General features: G+C 34.2%; 1 protein-coding gene across 1 annotated transcript in view; it reads left to right on the top strand.

Annotated features, from left to right (window-relative positions):
* Nucleotides 1–25,488, top strand: part of Il1rapl1 (interleukin 1 receptor accessory protein like 1) — a 1,261,588-nt gene that overhangs the window by 732,873 nt on the left and 503,227 nt on the right. Inside the window, exon 5 of the mRNA XM_028885184.1 lies at nucleotides 2,829–2,982. Coding sequence (XP_028741017.1) covers nucleotides 2,829–2,982 — 154 coding nt within the window. The remainder of the gene's footprint in view (nucleotides 1–2,828; nucleotides 2,983–25,488) is intronic.

The following is a 25,488-nucleotide window of genomic DNA, read 5'->3' as shown; positions in this document are numbered from 1 at the left end:
GCAGACAGTGATTTTAACTGCCTAGCCCCTTGTCAACATAAGTTTAAAAACCATATGCTGTGATAAACTATTGGTTAATATTAGCATGGCTGGTCTACTGTATAAGTTGTTGTGTTAATATTTAAATCCTGCTTATATCAAGAACTATTACACAAATTTGGAAACTGAAACAGACTGAACAATCATTTCTGGGCTTAGCATTCCAGCATATCCCAAGTCAAGAGAGAAACAATACTTATTTGTTTTATGGTACCCTAATTTCAATGGAATATTATGTTGAATGGTCATAATTTTGTGTATATTATAATCATTTCGTATATAAATAGGCATATAAATAACATATTAGAAAACAGATAATATTATAATAGTAGCATTTTCTTCAAAAAGAGAATAACCCAGTCCTCTTTGGCTATCACATTGCTGATATTTACTGGTCTTCCAAAAATGCTTATGGTTTTAAGCTTATTTTTATGACCCGAGAGTATTTTTGGTTTTGGGCACACTCAAAAGTTAATATAGTATCTGTGAGTGTTCATATGAAAATAGTTTGTTGACAAATAAAAAATCCTAACTTATCATTTTCTTTGTCTAATTGGTTGGGAGTTGGACTTTAAGAAACTGGGCTTCATACTACTTAGTGTACAACTATCAGAATTGGAATGTTAACCCTTGTAATTAATTGCCCATGAATTAGAATTAAAACATAAAACAAGGAACCTGAACAAGTTCAAAAACATTTCTTCACAATTAGCAGCATTCTTCTCAAAGGCTTAACTTTAATTCTGGATAACAAGCAATGGAATTGCAGAGCATCATGGGAACTGTTGAACAATTTTTCAGTTTTCCCTTAGTTTCCAGTCCTGGACAATGTCAAATATCACTAAGTTATTAGCCCAACAGGGAACATTTAAGAATATGATGAAACTAAAGTTTTCTAAAACCACATATTTTTTCTAGCACTTTTGTGCGAACATTCAAAACTCGAGCTTTTTGGTTTTTATGAATAAGTTAATTTTGAGATATATATTTTCCTTATCAATTGCAGTGAACATTTTAAGTTTTTCTGAAGTATAAGAGTAAACATACATACTTATGTACCTTTCATTTAAAATAAATTCAATAAATTCAACTTCAGTTAAAGTTTCCTGGTTTCATGTTATTCATTTCAATATGTTGTCAACATTGCAATAGTCATTTAAGCTATAAAAAGCTTATTTTTTTAGTCAAGCCTTAACCGCGGCCACATAATATGGACTTTAAGAGGCTAACTCTAAAGTATGATACTTTAATAAATACATATTCAATTATTAATGTTTATGCAACTAATATAAGCAAATAATATGTGTATTTTGTTTTGAAATAACTGAGAAAAAACTACATATAATTATACAGAGGCACTGACCCACATATAATAATGGCCCTTAAAAACTCTACTTGACAATAAATAATTTTGCCTGTCTATAGTTTCCAAAGATTTAAAGCGATTTTGTCCTCCTTCTATTAGTTTACAGTCTGAGAATAGGAATTTATGTTTTTGGAAAAACAGAAATCTCTTGGCCCAATAACATCCCCATCAAACAGATCACAATTTTGTATGTCTATTAATAATGAAAATAGATATTTATGGTATGTGACAAATGAAGATCACTTATTCACTAATATTCAGAGCATAATCTAGTATAGCTCTAATGGAAATCATTATAGAAACTTTTCAAAATGTTAAAAATAGAACTTCCATATGACAGAATCATACCATTGTTGGAATTGACCCAAATAATCATATATCCTACTACAAGATACATATGTATCTATTTTATTGCTTCATTTTCACATCAGTAAGGAAATGGATCAAGTCTAGATGCCCATCAATAAATAAATGGATAAAGAAAATGTGGTATATATACACAATGTAATTTTGCTCGATCATAAAGAGAAAAACTTCAAGAAAATAGATAGATCCAAAAAGTATTATATTAGATGAAGTTTCCCCATCTTAGAAAAAATACATATTCTCAGATATACATATTCTGTTGCTGTATATGTACATGTAAATAAGAGTTTGTGAGAGTGATCATAGATTATCAGACTAGATAGAACTGCACAATTGGGAAGAGGTATTGCTAAAGCCAACTAAGATTGTCAAGGTAAGTGAGAAAGTTGACATGGTAGTAGAAAGGAGCATGCAAGGGCACAAATCAAGAGGGCAGGAGATAGAGAAGAAGAGTGTACAAGAGAAACAATAAAAGCAAATTTGGTTTGGAAAATGCCATAATAAAAACTAATTATTTGTGTGCTAATAGAAAATCAAAAGGCCTTGTATACAAATGTTAACTGTTTCTTCAGTATATAGAGGTTTTGCATTTCATAACTGCAGCAATTATATTTTGGTATAGTATTAGAACAGAAAAATTTATCTTATAAAAATATTTCCCTTTGTTTATTTAATAATACATTTTAAATTTTGTGTAATGAATACAAAATAGTTAATTTCACAATAATTCTCTATGATTTGCTTTTAAATTTTATGTTGAGTGTGATTAACATATACCTGTTATTATATCTAACAAATCAATATGTATCTATTAATGTGACCCTGAAACTACTCTTCAAGATTTCCAGATTTAGAAAAAAAGAATGTAATCCTAACTTGAGGCAGGATGATCAGGACTTAAAGCTTCATCTCAGTTACATAGCAAGTTCAAAGCCAGCTTGATCTATAGGAGACCTTGTGTAGGTTTTCTTTTAATGAAACCAAAAACTAATGATTTAGTGATTCAATTTTTTTTTACTTGTTATGTATACTATTCAATTTTATGTTCTTTGTATAGGAATGTAGAACAAAATCATGGAGACCAAGTATTGTGTTCAAAAGAGATACCTTACTCATAAGAGAAGTCAAAGAAGATGACATTGGAAACTACACATGTGAATTAAAATATGGCGGCTTTGTGGTGAGAAGAACCACCGAGTTAACTGTTACAGGTAATCACAGTCAATGTTTAATTTGCAAGTAAAGAACATGCCTCATGAGTCAGTTTCAGGGCTGTATATTAATACTTTCAAACGTGGGTATGAAAATAAGCACTCAAGCAAATGCTGAGTGGATTCCTATAGGTGAAATTGATTCTTCCTTTTTTTTTTTTTTTTGGTTTTCGAGACAGGGTTGCTCTGTGTAGCTTTGCACCTTTCCTGGAACTCACTTTGGAGACCAGGCTGGCCTCGAACTCACAGAGATCCGCCTGCCTCTGCCTCCCGAGCGCTGGGATTAAAGGCATGTGCCACCACCGCCTGGCTCTCTTCCTTGTTTTTAAATTATCTTATGCTGAAATACATTTGAAAGGTTAAATAGAATATGTTTAGGGAAATATACAAATATTAGCTTTTGAAAGTACTTGAAATAATGAGTTTACAATTTTTGAAGATTATGCTTGTATTTTGTAGTGGTATTATTTTTAGAAACATTTTCTAGAGTAATGGAATGGAATACATGAAGTCTACCTCTCTATTTATGTGAACATTAGAAATCTAACTCTGCTGAACGTTAGAAAAATTCTTTTTCTGTTTCACATATTTATCACTATATAGATGACACATATGATGAAAATGCTAATCAAAACGACTCTGAGATACCATCTTAACACCTCTCAGAATGACTAACACTAATGACAGTTTATATTGGAGGGGATGTGAAGAAAGGGGAACACTCCTCCACATATGATCTCATAGGCTATAAAAAATGAAAACAATTTCAGAGAAAATCATTTAATAATGTAAGATTCTTTTTAAGGATCACAGAATCATCCTCATATCTTGTTAATACAGAAAGTAACCAGAATAGTATTAGAGCACTGCTTATTAAAAACAATGTACAATTCACAAGTCTAACAAGTTTAGTTGAATTATTGTAAGATCTAGAGTATGAGTTTACTAATGTATAAAATGATGAAGCTGAACTTTGCCTTTTGGGGGATTTTCAAATGTCAAAATAATTAAGGCAATGTGTATACAATTAATTTGCAATGTAGAAAATGCAAATATTTAGCAATTTAGTTATGCAAAGAATTATATTCATGATCAATTTGTTATTTACAACAATAATCACTTTTGTAAAAGTTCCTCATGGAAGGTAGAAGAAAAGCCAGGACAAAAAAAAATGAGAAATTACAGATATTTGCACATTCTTATTGAAAGAGGCTCTTGATGACTTTTTGGGGTCATATTTGCAAACCATTTTTAGAACAGCATAACTAATTAATTTCATACCTTCACTAACTTGTAAAACAGCTTTCTTTTACATGAAAAAAATCTTTTTGATATGTACATGTTTCCAAGCATCATAAGAATCCATTTCTTTGCCGGGTGTTGGTGGCACACACCTTTAGTCCCAGTACTCAGGAGGCAGGGGCAAGTGGATCTCTGTGAGTTTGAGGCCAGCCTGGGCTACAGAGTGATTTCCAGGAAAGGCTCCAAAGCTACACAGAGAAACCCTGTCTCAAAAAAAAATCACAACAACAAAAAAAGAATCCATTTCTTTTAAATATTGAACTTTGATATAATTTGACTCAAAGCTACATTGTTTGGGGGGCTTTATTTGCCAAATATCAATTATTCTGACAAGGGGGAGATTCTTTACATGAGATGCTCTTTGGTAAAGGCTTTGATACATATTAGAAAGAGCAAACAACTGACACTTGCAATTTATGATAGACTTGAGTAGTCAATACACATTTAGTCTGTGGTGTGTATTATATACCCATCATAAGTGTGTGTATGATTTGCAATCATTTGGGTTACAGTTTGGCTGTGTGTAATAGATCAGTGTGCAGAAAAATTCAGAGGAGCACTTTATCACTTCTACTAATATTGTTTTCAACAGTTCAGTGAAAATATGTCAGTATACACAATAAATATTGAAAATTTTCTGTTCAAACTTTAGCTTACAAAGTATACTAAAGTAGCTTTTCTAAATGTTAGGTATTTAGAAAGAAAAAAGAACTTAAAATATGAATGAAAGTGATATTATGAATAAAGATAATATTCATTTCTTGCCTTAACTCTTAAGAAAGGAAAGTGTATCCATGGTAAACATATCTTTTTCTTTCTAGAAACACTAAGATTTATAAATACAATCCATTATTAGGTAGTTAGAAATTAAACATTATGTCTTGACTGATTAAAAAAAAAAAACTTGCATAAGAACATTTGGTAAACCTAAGAGTAGAACTTTTTACTCTTATATTGTTTTATAATTTCCTATACTTTCTGCACTTGTACAAAAACTTCCAGTTTTCTTCATATGGAAATGATCATTACCTAAGTCCAGATATCCAAGAGAAATTTGATGATTTTGACACAAATCAATTATATAAATAAATGGGTCTCACTGTGATAAATCTATGCATTCCTGTGTTATGAATTCATCATGAACCAACTCCCTTCTATTGCTCTTTTTCTGGTATGTCTTGTTCAGCTGACATCTCATGTAGGCCTGCATTTTTTCTAAGGGGAAACAGAGGGGAGAGGGGAGAAAGGAGGGGGAGGCTGGGAGGAGAGGACAGAGTGGGAACTGCAATTGTGATGTATTGTATGAGAGAAGAATAAAAGATACAGGAAAGAAAGTGCAAAATTAAACATGAATATATACATTTATCCCTTTCATATGATGACTATTTTCTTTGGTCAGATTCCCAGGAGGGGGAGAGCTGAATCGTGTCACAGTTCTACTACAGTTTTTGTTTTGTTCTGTTTTGTTTTAGCAACATTCATACTAATTGCTACATAGGTGTTCCCCTTTCCTCATATTAAAGCCAGAGTTTATGGCCCCCTCTCTCTCCTGTCTTACTAATTCTGACTGAGGAAAGCTAGCATCTCAATGTAATTTCATTTGCACTTACCTGAGGGCTAAGGAGTTGAATATCTAAATGATATTCCACAGCCACGTGTGTTTCCTCTATTGAGAAGCCTATGCCACAATTAAAATATTTCCTTCATTTTTAATAATTGCTACAATTTCCCTTTCCTCCATCCAAGCCCTTCTATATATTCTTCCTTCCTCTCTTTCAAATTCGTGGCCTCATTTTTTTAATTGTTGTTATGTATATATTTTTCTTAGGCCCTGCTGAATTTAAAATTTTCTGTTAAATAATCATTTATTACTCTAATAGTCTGCCTTTATACGTGAATGACCTTTCCTCTCTTACAGCTTTCAATATCCTCTCTTTAATCTCTATCTTTTAATGTTTTAATTACACACACACACACACACACACACACACACACACACACATATACACACACACACACATATTCCTAAGTACACAAATACAATCTGCCTTGTCTGTATAATATGATTGTATGTATGTTTTCCAGGATAATCATTTGGTTTTGGAAAACCAATTGGTGTGTTCAGGAAGATTCTTTCTCTTACTCTCAGAATTCCTTAGCTGCCTGTAGCTCTTTGTGTAGGGTTGTGGCCTCAAGGCCTTTCCCCAAACTCATTAGCATGTCCATTTTTGTTGTCCTTGTTCAGATCATGTTTTGGCAGTCATGTTGGTGGAACTTTATGGTTATAGCTTGTGAAATTCCTCTGCCTTCCCCACCCTAATGGACTCTGTCACTCTTGTACCATAAGCTAATATAAATTTTTTATTCTTTAATTTGTTTTTGGTCATAGTATTTTATCACAGGAACAGAAATTTATAATTCAATAGTTTTTCTAGATATAATAGTCTGAGTTAGCAGTTGTGGTATTTCCAGACATTCAATACCTCTTTATAAGCACTACTGAATTTAAAAGTTTCTGTTAAATAATCACTTCTTATTCTAATGGGCCCGCCTTTATAAGTGAATGACCTTTCTCTCTTACAGTTTTCAACAACCTGTCTTTATTCTCTATCTCTCAGTGTTTTAACTACAAGATATCATGGGGAGTTTGTTTTCTGCTCCTGTCAATTTGATATTCTATAGAGTTCATACATATAAAGGCAACATTTTCTCTAGGTTAGGAAATTTTTCTTCTATATAATTGAAAAATGCTCTATAAACGTTTGCCATCTTCTCCTTCCTCCATGCCCATAATTTGAAAGTTGAATCTCTCCACAATGTCCAAAACCTTTTTCTTGTTCTATTTTTAAAAAATAAATTCTCATCAACTTTTACTGTATCATCAAATTTCTCTACTCTCATCCAGTTCTGCTTTTTTGCCCACATGATCCAGTCTGTTGATGAAGTGATCACTGAAGTTTTTATTTGTCTTATTTAATTTTTAATTTCCACTATCATTTCAGTTTGATCTTTCTTCAGTAATTGTACATCTTTATTAAATTCTATTTTATGTCATGGATTGATTTTGATTCTTTTGAAGTATACTCATATCCTCTTTTAGTTGTTTACTCACAGCTTTATTTCAATTCATTTTCTAGAAGATCTACGTGGTTCTCATTGTTTCTAGCCAGTGGTTTCTATTTCTAGTCTTTTTTTGAGAGTTTACTACATTCTGTACAAAGAGACATTATCCAAGAGTCAGAATGTCCTTTGTTGGTCCCATCCTCTGCTGTCTTTTGGTGTAGCTGTCCAAGTCCACTTGACTGACACTGAGGAAGTTCTGATCAATTGGTTCAGCTAGCTATGTGATGAGACTGATGGAGTCGGAAGGCAAAGAACTTACCTGGGGGCACTTGTAGCTAGAGTTTTTCTGCCTTGCCCACAGTCAGAACAAATCTTTGTCACCCACCAGTCCCACAGCTGCTCAGACCCAACCAAGTAAACACAGAGACTTATATTGCTTACAAACTGTATGGCCGTGGCAGGCTTCTTGCTAACTGTTCTTATAGCTTAAATTAACCCATTTGTATAAATCTATACCTTGCCACGTGGCTGGTGGCTTACCAGAGTCCTTACATGCTGCTTGTCCTGGTGGTGGCTGCAGTGTCTCTCTTCCCAGCCTTCCGCTTCCCAGAATTCTCCTCTCTCCTTGTCCCACCTACTTCCTGCCTGGCCACATACTTCCTGCCTGGTCACTGGCCATCAGTGTTTTATTTATATAGAACGATATCCACAGCATTTCCCCTTTTCTTCTTTTTTTAAAAAGGAAGGTTTTAACTTTAACATGGTAAAATTACATATAACAAAACAATTATCGAGCAAGAATTACAATTACAATATTAAAGATGTCCTATCTATCTTCTTTTGTGAGCTTAAGGTTTTATATCTAACTTATCTTTTATCATAACTGAGGAAATTACAACTATCTAGTCTTTAACCACATCAAAGACCTGAGAAGGAACTTAATGGTACCTGAGAAATGGTAGATGGATGCAAGCAACTTTTGGGAATCTTGCAAAAGTAGACCAAGACAGCTGGCAGCCTGGACAGTCACCTAATGTTTCTCAGCATTGTTGGTGCATTTAAATTGGCTACAGGCCTAGAGTATCTGACAGACCATTTTTAGAAGCAGGAATTCTGAGAGACCATCTTACCCTGTCTTGGCATAGTACAGTGGTCGCTTTCCTTGTGTCCCGCTTGTCCAGAAAGGGCAGCATTGCATTTGTACTGTCAGCCATCAAGGCAAGGGCAGTTCTTTGCCCAGTAGGCCATTTTGTGCCAAGAAGACAAACTTCCAACATTCTCTCAGGATCAAGTTGGTGCAGTCAGGAGCAATTGTGTCTCATGTCAACAGAATTCTAAGTTATTTAAGTGCCATATTCTCTAGGTCTATGAAGTGTTTGAAGATTACCTATCTATCTGAAATATATTTATGTATACCTAGAAGACTTAACTAACTCGGCTATAAATATGATTATCATAGATGACTAATTATTAATCTATTTTTAATTATCCATTACAATTTTAAATGAGTTAAACATAATACCTCAAACAAGAATATATATATATACAGTATAACAAAATTAACATCAAGTTTGTATCAATAAACTAAAATTTATACCAATGTAAAACATTTTAAACAAGTTGTTCTTTAAAAGTAGGTTGATTAATCTACCATTTTATCTTATCATCTCTATATCCTCCTATATATCTATATCATATCCCCTTTTCTTTTTTAGAAAGAGATCATATTTATAATCAACTTGTTTTAAATAAAAATATTGGTTTTTCTCTGTCCCACACCAGAGGGCTCTTCTGATTTGGAACACAAGAATCTCTTAACCATTTTTTTTAAAGCAATATGTCTGGGTTTAGAGGGGAAGTGAGCCAATTCCACCTCTAAAGCCAGCTTGGTATATTTGGGAATTTGGGTGTAGCATCTCTTACTACTTCCTGCTGGAGGGGGGCGCTGTATCTTATGGGGACGTAAAGAAAATTTTAGGCCTATGGGGTAGTCCTTGAGGCTGTATTGTGGGAGCCAGTTGCCTTGAAACTGTTCTGGATGTTGGGTCATCTGGGCCATGGTGACATCGGAGACCTTTCAGGGGGTCTTGGCTGGTGAAACCTGATGTATCTTAATCTGGAACAAATCCACAGCCTCTGGCTTTCTGTGGAAACAAAAGCAGAACCTCTTTTCCAAAGCAACATATCCTTAAATCCAAATTTTGAAGTCAAGGTACCTTTAAAATATACATTTTGGCATAACTCAACAACTTTTGCAATTAAATGTTTTTCTTCAGTTACAAATAACAAAGAGAACATAATCCAGATTCTCTGTGTGGTAGCCATCTTTACGTGGCTTATTTTTTATATTACCTTGAGCCTATTGCTTTAAACTGCACCATTCTAAGACTGAAACAGTGGTGTAGCTGCTGGCTCCGCCCACTTCAGCTTCCTAACATGGCGGTGGTACGTTTTCCACCAGCTCTGGGAATCATCAAGTCTAAGAAATAGTAGGTCTACGCTTTTATCAAAGCAGCGTGTAGCCCAGAAACCTTTTTTTTTTTTTAATACTAGTAAAGAATAAATCTACCACACAGCGTAATATGCTGCTGGCAGAAGCCTCGTTTCCGCCAAACTGCCGGTCAAATGCACATGCCAGGAACCCGCCAGTGTTCAAACCTGCATTTTGCGGCATCTAGCTGCCCTTATGAGACAAAAAGCAGGAACCTGGTTTTGGCTCTTTTTAGAATTGGTTATTAAATATTCTCAGGTTTAAGGTGGAAACTCGAGCCGTCGGGCGCCATTTGTTGCTGGAGGGCTTCTCTCCAGGTTCCCCAAGCCCTCCAGTCCCACAATCCACTTATAAAATAATGACTTAGACGCTATATCACTTATAAACTGTATGGCCGTGGCAGGCTTCTTGCTAACTGTTCTTATAGCTTAAATTAACCCATTTTTATAAATCTATACCTTGCCACGTGACTGGTGGCTTACCGGAGTCTTTACATGCTGCTTATCCTGGTGGTGGCTGCAGTGTCTCTCTTCTCAGCCTTCCGCTTCCCAGAATTCTCCTCCCTCCTTGTCCCACCTACTTCCTGCCTGGCCACCTACTTCCTGCCTGGTCACTGGCCATCAGTGTTTTATTTATATAGAATGATATCCACAGCAGGCACTGGAAAGTGAGATCACAGTAAAGCAGGCAACTTGTAAAGTAGGAGTGACTGGGCCTTTCATGGTGTTGAGAGATCACAGAGGAACTATGAAATATGGAAGCACTTGGAGGCAAGATTCAGGAGTTTCTGGCAGGACAAGTGAGGAAGAATGATGTCTGCATAGTAAGTATCTCAAAGAAGCAAGATTGAGGAGGAGATGGACTGCCTGGAATAGTAAGGAGCAATCTTACCTAGTCATATGGGGAAAGAGTATCTTGGAGTACATGAGCAGGCCTATGGGATGAGAAGATGTAGACCAAATTGGTGACTGAGGAGAGAAGGTGAATATAATTAGAGGTACCAAAAGAAGTGAAACTTTTTAAAAGAAGGAATGCAGATCTCTGCTGCCAATGAATCTGATGATTCCTTAATTATCCTAAGATTTTACTGTATTTTTGTTTATAGACTTCTATTTGAAATTATTTAACAGTCTTCTGAGCAATAATAGCATCTTAGTTAGGTTTGTTACTATGGAGAGACACCATGACCATGACAAATTTATAAAAAAAAAAACCATTTAATTGGAGCTGTCTTACAGTTTCAGAGGTTTAGTCCATTATCCATGTTGAGAAGCATGGTGGCATGCAGGTAGACATGGTGCTGGAGAGGTAGCTGAGAATTCTACATCTTGATCTGCAGGCAGCAGAAAGAGACTGTGTGCCACACTTAGCATAGCTTGAGCATATGAGAGCTCAAAGCCCGCCTCCACAGTGCTATATTTCTTCTAACAATGCCACACCAACTCCAACAAGGCCACACCTCCTTATATTGCCACTCTCTATGGACCAAGCATTCAAATAGATGAGTCTATGCAGCCATTTCTATTCAAACCACCACATTCCACACCCTGGCACCCATAAGCTTCTAACCATATCGTAATGCAAAATTACATTTAGTCCAACTTCAAAAGACCCATAGTCTGTAATAGTGTCAAACTTACTTAAAAGTCTAAAGTTCAAATTCTCTTCTGAGAGTCAAGCAATTTCTTGACTGTAATCCTCTGTAAAATAAAAATAATAATCAGATAACATACTTTCAACATATAATGGAATAGGATATACATTATCATTCCAAAACATAGAGAAGGGAGCATAGTGAGGAAATACTGAACCAAAGCAAGACCTAAAGCTAGCTGGGCAAGCTCCAAACTCTACATCTACATGTCTGGTGTTAAAGTACTCTTCAGATCTCCAACTCCTTTCAGCTTTGTTGACTGCAACAAACTTCTTTCTCTTGAGCTGTCTCTATTCCCTCTCAGCAGCTTTCCTTGGTCAGGTATCCCATGACCCTGGCATCTCCAAAATTTTAGGGTCTCTAAGGCAATCCAGGCTTCACCATCAGAGCTTCATGCAATGGTTTCTCTGGACCTCCAATAAAAGATAAGGGATAGCTCTGCCACACACCATGCCTCAGAAGCTTTTCATAGTTGTGGAGAGATACTCCCTAACCCCTGTCATCTATTCTTGACTCTAAAGCCAGAACCACATGCCTGAAGCTGCCAAGTTCTGTTGATTGCTGAGGTTAGAATCTGGTCCTCTGATTCAATTATGTTTTCACCAGTTTTCTATTTTCAATGGTTTCCTTTGCTCCCTAAGCTTAGCTGTTCTGTTACTTGCTCTGTAGATTAGGCTTTCCTCAACCTCAAAGATCCACCAGCCTCTACCTTCCATCAGAGTGCTGGGATTAAAGGCATACACCACCACATCCCACTCTACACTTTTCTTTATTTTTCACAAGTTAGAAACTTAGCTGGGTAGAATGATGCTCTGAGGTTGCCATTCCCTTTATTTCACTTAATATCTGACTTTTCTTTAATTTTTTCATCTCCTTAAACATAGGACTTAGTTGCATTTCACTTCCTGGTGCCCTTTTTCTTCTCATATTATACAGTTTGTATTTTTGCTTCTTCAACTTGCTCTGTCTCATTATAAATCCTCGTAAGAGTGAACACTAATAATCACATGACAGAGTCAATACTAGGCTGTTTTGAGATTTCTTCTCCCAAAGGAATTAATCCAAACCTCTTCACTTTAGTCTCAGGCAGACTGTTTGGATAAAGGCAAAAACCAGCCGCATTCTTCACCAAAATATCACAAGACCATTCTCTAAGCCACATACTGACATTTTTCTTCTGTGAAATCTCTTGATCGAGGCCCCTTGGCACCACTGTTTTCCATGTCCCTAAAATAATTGCCCATTAAGCGCCCCTTAATGCTCTCAACAGCTTTTTTCTAATACACAATCCCCAAATCTGTATGCCTCCAAACAAAAACGTGGTCTAGCCCATCACAGTAATACCCCACTCCTGGTACAAACTTCTCTCTTAGTTAGGGTTTTATCGCTGTGGAGACACACCATAACCACAGCAACTTTTATAAAGGAAAATGTTTCACTGGGGCTGGCTTACAGTTTCAGAGGTTTAGTCCATTATCCATGGCATGCAGCTTGGTGGCATGCAGGCAGACATAGGGCTAGAGAAAGAGCTGAGAGTTATATATTTTGATATGCAGGCAGCAGAAGGGAATGTGTGCCACAGTTGTAGCGTGAGCATATGATACGTCAAAGCCCACCTCTACAGTGCTACATTTCCTCCAACAAGGCCACACCTACTCCAACAAGGCCACACCCATTCCAACAAGGCCACACCTATGCCAACAAGGCCACACCTCCTACTAGTGCCACTCCCTATGGGCCAAGCATCCAAACACATGCGTCTATAGGGGCCATTCTTATTTAATCCCCCACAGATGGCAAGGAAAAAATGTGCAAATACTCAAATTTCTATTGATATAAATGGACAAATGACAGCTATTTACATTCCTTACATAAATTATTATATACTTAAAATATAAATTTAGCAGTAATCCTTTTCCAAATTATTTCTGAAAATGTTGAATATGGAAAATGATCCACATTAAATCTGATAGTCTTGAAATGAATGAGACTTCTTTAGATTTTCTTGAAGTTTTTGTTAGTAAAATACTTTCTTTTGAATCTTGCTAGTGTACAGACATATATGTGCACATGAACACAAATACACTCACATACACTTTCTTAACATACAAGCAGGAATTTTGTGGCTTTTTATAATTTTATCAATTTTACTGTATTCTCAAATATAAATATATTAACATATTTCCAACCCGATTAAAGATAAAAGCAGTAACAAAAATTAATGAAGCCAAAATTTATGAGCTCAAATCTTATACTTGCTTTCTGTATGATTTGGGGCAGGCTGAAATTTTGTTAACACAGGTAAAATAAACTTCAGTTTCTCTCCTTAAATTCTGTGCATTCTACTACATTTACAAAATTGTTACAAAGGCTTTTGCTTTGTTTCCAGATTTTAGATTTTGACCTAATTTTAAATGAAATATATGACAAAATTCAAGTGTGATAGAATCAATAAGGAAACAAGCCTGTATCCTAATAAGAACCTAAGGATTAAAAAACATTTTGTGATATTAGATGTTATTTATTTAGTATACACAGAATATCTTCTCAAGAAAACATGCATGTAGACCATTATAAAGTCTAGGTTAGTGAACATTTTGCAAAATAGATAAGGCAGTTTGATACTTATTTGGGGGGATTCTCTTCTGATATGTGTTTAACTGAGGCTCAGTTAACAGTGTAATAGTACTCTAGTATATTATACAGTTACTGTGCAACAAATTACAGATTATTTTTTTTCACAATTTGTAGTAATGGTTATAACAAATACTAGATACTTTTACTTATTTTTGATAGTATGTTGGGTTTTACAATTATGAAACATGGTCATAGTACACCTCAAGACAATGATGCCATATTGTAATGATTCACTAGATTTTTTTCAGTAGACATTTGCTAAAGAAATTCTTCTCTCCAATTAGCAAGTATAATGTTTTTCCCACTCTAAGGGTTTGATAAATAACTATTGAACACACCAGCAAGTCAAAATGTGTGAAGAGATGGGCCCTCTAAGGGGATGTCAAGGATAAGTGGAGCTACATAGGAGAAAAAAGTGGTTAAAGATGTAAACTGCATTGCTATAAACAAAGACAAGACTTGCTAACAATAGCTTAAATGGTACTGATTCTTAAGAGACAACTTCAAGAAACTTGATATTGGACCACAGTTTTTCCCACACAGTCAGTTTGCTACAGACCAAGCAAGGCATAGCTCTTCTTTGCCATTCAGACAGCCCACTTTCCAATAACTTATAATATATGTGTTACACACAATTCAATACAACATAATCCTATTTGCAGATTAGTTTCTACAAGTACAAAATTGAATTTCCTTTATTTTGTCCTAAAATGATAACTTTCAAATTGAAGGGACTTCGATTATTTCATGTAGATTCTGATGATTCTATTGTCATTTCAGACCATGGTCAAAAACTCAGCAATACCATCTACACAGCCCTTGGTCACTCAAACTATTCTTATTTCTTTATTATTCCACTTTTAGATTTTAGATTTTTCTTTTTTTTTTTTCTGGTTTTTCGAGACAGGGTTTCTCTGTGTAGCTTTGCGCCTTTCCTGGAACTCACTCTGTAGACCAGGCTGGCCTCGAACTCACAGAGATCTGCCTGCCTCTGCCTCCCGAGTGCTGGGATTAAAGGCATGTGCCACCACCGCCCGGCCTTCTGATCTTTCTTGAAGCATAACGAATGGTACCGAACTTGGTTTTCAAGCTACAGTTTTGGTCTATCATTGTGAGGTTGTTTTCTGCTGTGCTCTGGTCTGCCAGTCAGTCTACTATATTTCAGACTGGTTAAAAGCCCCTTACTTGATAGCGTTCCATTCCTTTAGCTTTTGTAACCGCCTGATACCATGAGGAGCTGTTCACCTTCCACCCTTCCTTGGCGTTCATTTGTTTGGGTGTTTTCCCATTCTGCAGTGAGAACTGTGTTTTGATTCAGTGCACAAATCAATTTTCTATCCAAATTATGTAATGCATCATCAGCATCACAAAGATCCTATTTAACATAAGAAAATCTACATGGACATCAGGAATAAGCACCATGTGGAATATATACATCAGAAATAGGACCATAGTTTCAAATTCCCCACCATAAATCTCCAAACCTGGTATTGTCTGCCAGGTTCTCAGAGAACAAAGAAGTGTTGGTTTTGGGGGATGGCAGGGCAAATGTAGTAAGAATGTGACAGAAGCAACATTAGTATTGGCTAGCATTGTTAGGGGGTTCAGCAAAGTGTCCACAGCCCCTGGGGTGGCCCACATCCTCTCTCTCTCTCTCTCTCTCTCTCTCTCTCTCTCTCTCTCTCTCTATATATATATATATATATATATATATATATATATGTGTGTGTGTGTGTATGTATATGTATATATGTATATATATATAATGTCTACCTTTTGTAGAATTTCTAATTAGGAAAATATTTTACTTATTCAGACTATGAACATGATACATATATTTTATTTGTTTCATATGAAATAGTACTTATGGGCCATAAGTATAGGCCACATAAGTTTCTTATGGAAATATTGGTGTGACAAGACCTCATTGTTTAAAAATAAGTTATTCATTTGTATTTTGTATGTTTGGGTATGTTGCTTGCATATATGTCTGTGCACCACATGGGTTCCTGGTGCCCAAGGAGGCCAGAAAAGGTCCTCAGATACCTGGGAAATGGAGTTACACGTGGTTGTGAGTCACTGAGTCAGTGCTGAGAACCTTAATTAAGTTGCCTGGAATAGCAACAAGTGCTTTTTATTGCTAAACTATCTCTCTAGCCTCACAGAAATTCATTTTTTTATTTATATGTCTGGTCAAAACATTTTTAAATAATTTTAAAGGAAGACTTTAAACAAAGTGAGTGACAACTTTGTGTTATACACTTTCAGACCAGTTAAAGACAAGTCTTTTCTAGGACTTGAAACAACTAGACAATGGATTAGGAAAATGTTCTATATTGAAAAATTTTTCCAACTAAATGTGAGATTTAAGCAAATTAGTCAGGAGCTAAGAAAAGAAAAAGTTACTGGAAAAAATAAAACAAAAGGAATGAGGAAAGTGCTAAAAAGATGATAGTTTTAGTAACATTTTTATACTTGGTACATTTTTAACAGAGTTAATGCAGCAACATATTTAAACTACTTTCCAATCAACCATGGGATAAATTTATGCTTTCAAAAGATACATTTTCCTCCTCTTTTTATGGATGAGAAAGCTAAGGCAAAGAAAGGTTAAGTGGCTTTATCAAGGTCACAAAGCTTCATGGTGACAAATGTAGGAATAAAATTTAATTCCCTGAACTTGTCTGTGATTTACTCCACTATATAATTAATAGTAAGACACTGTAGTTTTCATATTAGCTGTGCTGATTGCAATGAAAGATTTATCATCTAGGTTCAACTGAAACACATTGTACTGAGACCTTTAATTCTTCTGCCAGTGATGTAATTAAATAGTGTATTTCTGGGTCTAGCTTGAGGGTAAAGGGATTTTTCCCCTCTCTGTCTCTTTCTTTCAAAGTGGTATATTTTATCTTCCTCTTAGGAAAATGGTTTTGTTGATTACTTCAATGAATCAACCATGTTGTACTGACTTGTAACCTTCCATGAATTGATTAAACTGATAGTAAGGGGATATATATATACATAACATTTATATATATATATATTATATATATATATATATACATATATATATATATATAACATTCTTTTACTTGTTTGCTAAAATGTCAGAATTCATAACCTTGAAAATAAATATGCATGCTGTTTTTGGTAAAGTAAAACATATTGAAAGCTATAGATTTTTGTTTGTTTGTTTGTTTTTCAAGACAGGGTTTCTCTGTGTAGCTTTTTGTGCCTGTTTTGGCTCTCACTCTGTAGACCAGGCTGGCCTCAAACTCACAGTGATCCACCTGACTCTGCCTCCTGAGTGATGGGATTAAAGGCATATGCCACCACCATCCGGCACTATAGATATTTTTATATGTAAAAATCTATCATATTTGGAAGTACAATTATCATACTTATACGATGTATAATGGCACATGCCTGGAATGCCAACATTCAAGAGGTTGAGACAGGACCATCTCAAATTCAGTGCCATCCTGGCTTACTTCACAAAACCAGGACTTAAAACATATTAAAATTTTCTTATAGTTACATTTAAAATTTGTAGGTAAAGGGTAGATAAACTTTCTGCAGTAAACTGTGAGTTTAAAATAATTTGACTATGTAATCTTGATTTGAAGTTTAATACCTAGAGAAAAAAAACTATTTCTTTTTTTAAGTTTAATACAGGCACAGTGTAAAATAATTTGTAAGCACTATCATCTATATTCACCAGAGAGGAAAACTATAAGTACATTTTGGAAATGTATTTAGAATTTTAAATAAAGCAATTATCATTATCTATAGTGGCTTGTAGATGTAACAGTCTTATTAAATAAGAAACACAGAGCCAAATGCAGAGTTAAAAGCCCAAGAGGTCAGATCAGTAGCTAAGAGCTGAGACTAAAACTGCCTTCTTACCGTCCACTGCTGCTGCTGTCCTTCCCCTGAGAAAGAGACCTACTTCCTGTGTGTCTGTCTTTTTATTGACTTTCTGTTCTGCCTTCTCATTGGTTGTAAACCCAACCACATGACCTCCTCGTCACTGCCTATCTATACAGACCTCCTGGTCTCTATAGTTGGTATTGAGTTTAAAGGCATGTGTCTCCAAGCTGGCTATGTCCTTGGACACACAGACTTTGCCTGCCATGTTATCTAATTAAAGGCATGCACTACCACCACCAGCTTCTGCTATGGCTTGCTATTAGCTCTAACCACCAGGCAACTTTATTTATTAATATACAAATAAAATCACATTTTAGCACAAATAAAATACCACCATAGTGGGTGAAATTCTGTTCTATTATTTGCTTGCTATAATTTGTGATGTCCCTATGCTTATGGGCAACAAACTCAGATGTAGGAGCAAAATAGCTATCTAATAAATACTCACTAGAAGAGGAAATGGTATACTGAGAGAAACATATATAAGATATATATCTGCTCAAAGCCACTTTTTTTTCAGTGGTGTGCTGAAATGTGATCAGATTGAATTGTGATGTGTTACAGAGTACAGCACAGATACTTGGATACAAGGAATATCTCTTTAGGATTTAAATTTTATTATTAAATGTTTGAATCATGTTTGTTAAGTGCAATATATTACAAAAGTAACCCTAAAATAACAGAGACCAATAGAGATGGGGGGGAGACCAAAGTGAATAAAATTTCATTTTTTTTTTTTAAATTTTGGAGTATCTGAGTATAATGAAATATTCTGGGATGTGTCCTAAGTTTAAGGATAGAATTAATTTATGATATTGAGTATATACATTATTTATTTTATGATCTTCGGTATATACCTTATATGCTTGGTCTAAAGAAAATTTGGGCTTTTCTAGGATGTTTTCCTTGACTTTGTCTTTTTTTCCCTTAATTTTTGTTTTGTTTTGTTTTCCCTTTTATACATAGATTCTTTTCCCATACAACACAATTTGAACAGTTTCCCCTCCATGTATTCTTCCTAGTTCCTCGCCACCTCTTCTCTCATGTGGATCCACTCCCTTCCTGTCTCTCATTAGAAAAGACCCACCCTCTAAGAGAAAACAACAAAATATAATACGATAAAAAAATCATATCAAAGTTGGACAAGCCAAGCCAACAGAAAAATACAAGTGCCCCAAGAAGGCGCAACAGTTGGAAACTCACTCATTCACACACCCAGGAGTCCATAAAAATACTAAAATACTGAAAACTATAATATGTGTGCAGAGGACCTGTTGCAGACCCATGCAGGGCCTATGCTTACTGCTTCAATCTCCATGAGTTCATAGTAGCTTTGCTAAGTTGATTTAAAGGTCCTTCTTCCCCTAGTATCCTCTGTCCCTTTAGGGAATTAGTAATGAAGAAGGAGTACTTACATATGAATATAGCATCTTAGATGTCACTGATTAATGTATAGTAGTTTATACATGTGAAGTACTTTCAATATATATTTATTTTATGCAGCTGATTAAAGAGTGAAGTATAGTGTTTGTTAACAGGGTAAATAATAAATATTTACATTTCTACTTTTCATGTGGCTATAAATATGTATATCTATGCACATGTGTGTCTCAGTATACATGTGAATTTATACTTTTCCTTTTTTAAGATTTATTTTTGATATTTTTAATTTAAATAGTTTTTTGAGTAATGATACATGAGTAGTGTGTTTATTTCATTTGCACTGTTCTATTTCTCCCTCCAAATCTTTCTATGACCTCCCCATTCCCTCTCAAAATCATAACAATTTATTCTGATGCTTTCTGAGTCCACTAGTGTTTCTCATTTGTATATATGTTTAGGGCTCACCACTTGCGTTTGGATAGCCTATTGTAGACCTCATTCCTGGAGAAAACAGAATCTCTGTCTCTCAGCAGCCATCAGTTGCTTATAGCTCATCTTTCAGTAAGAATCTGTATTTTATTGACTTCTAAACATTGCTTTTTTACTTCCAATTATCCAGTGTAAAATTCAATATGCTCTGATCCTATTCTCTACTCTATAAAACTACTTTTTCTTCTTCTTCTCCTCCCCCTCTCCCACCTTCATATAACAAAGATCTGTTTACCCATGATCCTATTTATTTATAGGAAGTGTTTAGAATGAGACAAATCAGAAACAGGTAGTAGAATAGAGGTTACAGGGCTTGTGAGATAAATTGTTTAATGGTCATAAGAGTCTCAATTTAGGATAAATGATGAAAAAGTGTATACACTGATAGTTACCAAAAATACACTTCATACCAGTAAATTTTATGCTTAAAATTGGTTGAAATTGTGAATGTTATATCACATATATTTCACCATAAAATAATTTGAAAATGTGTATTCTTAACAGTGTAATTTTCATTACCATATCAAAAATGTTTTATATGACTCTCTTTTCCACCACTTTATGTTGGCTCTGCAATTTGACAAGAAATGATTTTTTTCTATAAGCCTTTGAAGCTCCTGCTTTTATGTCAGCACTTTATATTAAGTGCTTTTAGTTTTCACATCAGCAAAACTGACTCTGAGCTCAACATTGCATCTATTTCAATTCAGAAACTGATGTGGAAGGTTTCATAGGACAAGTTAAAGAAAATCTCCAACCAACATGTTCAATTTTCTCACTCTCATTAAATCAGGGATTGAAAATGCAGTTTAGAACATTAAAGCTCTAGTGAGGATAGGTGATTATGCATCTAAAAGTAAAGCTTTAAAGATGAAAGAAGAACATAATATACTTCCGAATCTCAAAAGATTAAAAAAAGTTTGTGACATATTTATGACACTTAAATCTAAGTATCATCAATAAAGACAGCAGTTACTTCAATTCTCCAAAATAATTGGCAGTGCATTCCATGCTAGCTTGATAAAACTTAGCAGCATACAATGTCACTACCAAAACCCGTTTAAAATGTTTTAATGAGTAAAATACATTTCATAACAATTTTATAAATTAATTTGATGTTTTAATATAATGATGCCTCTACATATACACCCAGTTTATGTTACTAAAGAATTATATAGCCAATATAATACTTATCTGTTATATTACTAATTTTATTATTACCACTAACTGGGCAAAATAGTTAAGCATATATAAGTGTTTGACCTTATGACCAACAATCAGAGTTCAATCCCTGGGACCCACTGTACCATGTGACTCCCCATACTTGTCTCATTATTTTTTAATATTTTTTGATATTACAATATAATTACTTCATTATTCCTCTTTTTTTTCTTCCCTCCAAACCCTCCCTCTAGCTCTCTCTCAAATTCATGGCCTCTTTTTCTTTATTCTTACATATACCCATATATTCCTAAATTTATAACTATAACCCATTCAATCTAAATAATGTTACTTGTATGTATGTGCTTTTAGAGCTGAGCAGTTGGTATTGGATAACCAGTTGTTGTGCCCACCACCATCACTATTCCGGGTGGGAAAGACTACTTTTCTCATTCCTTATCATTCCTTAATTCCCCGTAGCTCTTTCTCTACTGTTGAGGCCACCTGAGCTTTCACTTTTGTGCATTAGCAACGCCTATTATTGTCTTACTTGTTTCAGCAGCCATGTTTATGAGTGCAGCTTTCTGATACTTTTAGGAGACACAAACTCACAGCAAACTCTGTGTTTTCAAAAATTCCCCTGAGCTTTTGGTGAAGGAATTATGTGTCAGATGTATCAGTTGTGACTGGGCTACACAAATCTGCATTTTTATTGGTTGTGGTTTTCTGTCATGTTTTCCATCTAGTGAAAAGATCATTTCTTAATGAGGAGTGAGAGCTATATTTATCTGTGGGTAAAATGATAAATATTTAGAATTTAGTTAAGGATTATGATGGGGACTCCCAAAGCATTATAGGCTTTTGCTGTTGCCCTTGGTTGCCTCCCAGATGTGGAATATAAGTCTCTATTGCTGAAGACACCATGCACTTCAGAAATAGTACTCAAAGGACTTAATTTGGGTATAACCTAAAAGCTAATGCCCTGAGAACTAGCTTTCATGATATGAGAAGGTACCATTCAAGCTTTTCAAGGAGAGAAACAATATATTTTTTTAGTAGGATTTAATAGTCCTACTAAGCTATAATGCCTATGAACAACAACATTAACCCTAAGGTGCAGTAGTGTCATGCATGCCTTAGTGACAACAACGAGCTCTGTAATTGGACTTAAAGCCAGTTCACCAAGAGAGAATTTATGTCTGGTACTAGAAACCTAGCCAAAAAAACCTGCAGCTGTTACTTTACTAAACCAACACACTTGTAAGTGTAATCCCAGATATTTGCTACTTGGTATAATTAAGACCAAGATGATTTATTTGAACAAGGGGTATCTATTGTTAACCTTATGTCATCTCAATGTTAGTTTGAGTAAACTCATATTGTGTTTCAGAATGAACAACAATCCATAGAATCAGTAACTGAATCATTGCAAAATCACTCTGAAAATTCAATTGTTTTAGTATGGAGTTGTTAATCAATTGACCTCTGACATCTTCATTTGTTCAAAATCAAGGAAAAAATAGAACCACTGAGTAATTCTCTATTATTTTTGTCTTGTGTATTATTCTTAATTGCTGTCCAGTTTTAGTGTCTTAGACATCAAATTAACAAAAACGTATTTAAAAATGTGGGTTAAAGCATACTAATGAAATCATAGAAGGTACCAAATTTTAAATGGATTAAACATATCATTATTATGGTAGAATTTAAGATCCTTATGATGTGACGTAAGTTGTTAAAAAATGGAAGAATTCTGAATAACCGAAGAGGAACTATTTGTGGCTACATTAAAAATGCAATAGTTTTAGCATTTAACAATCATTCCTTGAAAAAAATAAACAGGACTCAAATTTGGAAGAGATTTCTGTTGTTGTCTTCTTTGGAAGTTTTAATCATATGACACAATCCTACATGAGAGATTTAGAGATCCAGTGATTTTTCAGTTATGTAAATTTTTATTGCTAATTTTCCACAATTTTTTTAACTTGAGAAACTATAAATGACTAAGAAACTTTAGATGTGTTTTGCTCTGAGAAGTTAATAATATAATAAGTGTTTGAATAATGAAGTTTGTTCTAAAATTTTAACAGTTTGAAAGAATTTTTATTTTTTGTATTCTATAGGAAAGGCAAAAAATATATTCTGGGGTTTGACTTTTCTCTCCATAATATCAAAAGCTTTTTTGTTGAAAAAAGAACAAGTGCTAATGCTTAACATTCAACTAATATAAATATTTTATAATATATATTTAGATGAGTTTGTTAAGCTACCTGAAAATAGACATTATATTCTTCATGTAAAAATATATTACTTGCATCATAAGAGTATTTCATATTTTCATATTTCAAAAATGCTTGACCAAGGCTTTTAGTCATTATATTAACATCTGTTGTTCCATCTGGTGAACCTAAAAAAGGCAATGTATTCTAAATGGATAGTTCAACATGAATATGCAAATTAATGATATTTCATGACTTCTGTATAAAATGTAAAGAAGTTGCTTCTTCCATGCCTTAAGTAGAAGACCTTAATATATATATTTCTTCATCATCTGTTGGGTTGAGCATTGGGTTCCATTTCAGCAAATCAACCAGAACTTTTTGTAATATAAATGGCATCAAAAATTCTTTAGGAATGTCATACGCCTTGTCTGAAATAACCTACTGCAATACATTTTCCAAGAAAAGAGAAGAAAATACACACATCTAGGAGCTATCATCTTAAAATACAGAAGTACTATATGTAGCCACAGCTATGTTCAAGTGTCAACAATGGACATTCTAGAAATATTAATGAATACTTAGTGTTAGTTATGTACTGTTTACATACTGCCATTATTTGCTTCATATGTAAACTTCAAAGTATAATTTAAGCACAAGCATAACTACTATTTAATCTGACCTCCAGTCTCATCATGTATAATATCTACATATACATATTGTCTTAAACAAATCAGTTATGATTGCAGTGCACATGATAAACCTTTATTTAAAGCTTTAATTTGTATAATAAAATTAAGCATGCACAGGAAATATTCAAATTGTGTTTTTTATTAAAATCACATTTTTGAATAATTATTTATAGAAAATTATGGCTGGTAGTTGTCAACAATATAAAACATTAGGTTCAGTAAGGGCCTTCTCAAAGTTTTACCTAAAAATAAAATGTGTGTAGCTTGATATTATTTTACTGCTGTTAATGAAATTCTTGATGATATGTCTATTCAGAATACTAAAGTCACAAATAGTTGTTAAAATCAAACACAACAGTTATAAAGTCTAAAATATGCAAAAATATCTATCAATGTGAAAACTATTTCCTATTATGTAGCAACTTGGCAGTAAGTTATTTACTCTTCACTGGTTGATTGTGACATTGCTAAAATTTTATTAAAACAATAGGCTGAAGACAAACATAATACAATTATTTTAGATAATTTTTTCCTTTTGGGTATATAATCAGATCATTTTATGTTAATCTACTTTGTCTTTCAATTAAATAAACCAATTGTGTTGACTTGTCTTCACGTGTTGTTTGTCTATAAAAACGATCATTTGATAAATGTTTGTAAGAAATAGAATTACGCTGATGGCAACTATTTTTACTTACATAGGCAATTTATAATTTCTAATTGTTTAAATGAGTGCTTCTTAGTCTTAGTCTTATTTAGAATTAACACTTGTTCTTTTTGATGGAGTTAATAAGTAATGGATGCTTTTTTGGACTGATGTTATTCAAGTATTAAATTGGAAATAACTTAGTGAAGTGAGTATGTACTCCAGGTAGATTGAAGCCTGTTTCTGGACAACAGACAAGTGACTGAAATAAGGACAAGGCAGATAACATGGAAAAGTTAATTTTTTTAACAAGTACTGTAACCATTGGAGTCAGTTATCAGCAGAGATGAAGCTGTAAAGTATACATGCCAAATGGACCTTCTATTGGAGTTGGTGACACTATCTTTAGACGTGTTTCTGTGCTTTGTCAAATAGCTCTTCTTGGGTAATTGAAATAAAATAGAGTTCCGTTTATATAATACAAAAGTTATTAGAAAGAAGTTCTTCATCAAGAATAGTGATTCCTACTCACCTGTTTACTTCAAAGTAGAATCATTTGACTAGTTTTCATCAGTCAATATGAGGGAAAAGATTATTTCTGAGTAAGCAAGTAAGAAAGAAAGAAGTTATGTTTCCCTCTGTCTTTCTTCCTTCGGTTTTTCAATGCAGAGCACAGTAGGCTCTAAACATTGGTGGGACTTAGGTCCCCACAACAGAATGTAGGTCACTGACCTGGGAAACTCACTGTATGACTTGCTTAGTGAAGAATAGCCTCATGCTTTATTAAACTATTGAGATTGTGGGGCTTAACATTTTTGCATATAGGCTTACTCTAA

Source organism: Peromyscus leucopus, chromosome X (assembly GCF_004664715.2).
Source record: "Peromyscus leucopus breed LL Stock chromosome X, UCI_PerLeu_2.1, whole genome shotgun sequence".
Taxonomy (NCBI): domain Eukaryota; kingdom Metazoa; phylum Chordata; class Mammalia; order Rodentia; family Cricetidae; genus Peromyscus; species Peromyscus leucopus.
This window is presented reverse-complemented; position numbering and strand designations above follow the sequence as displayed.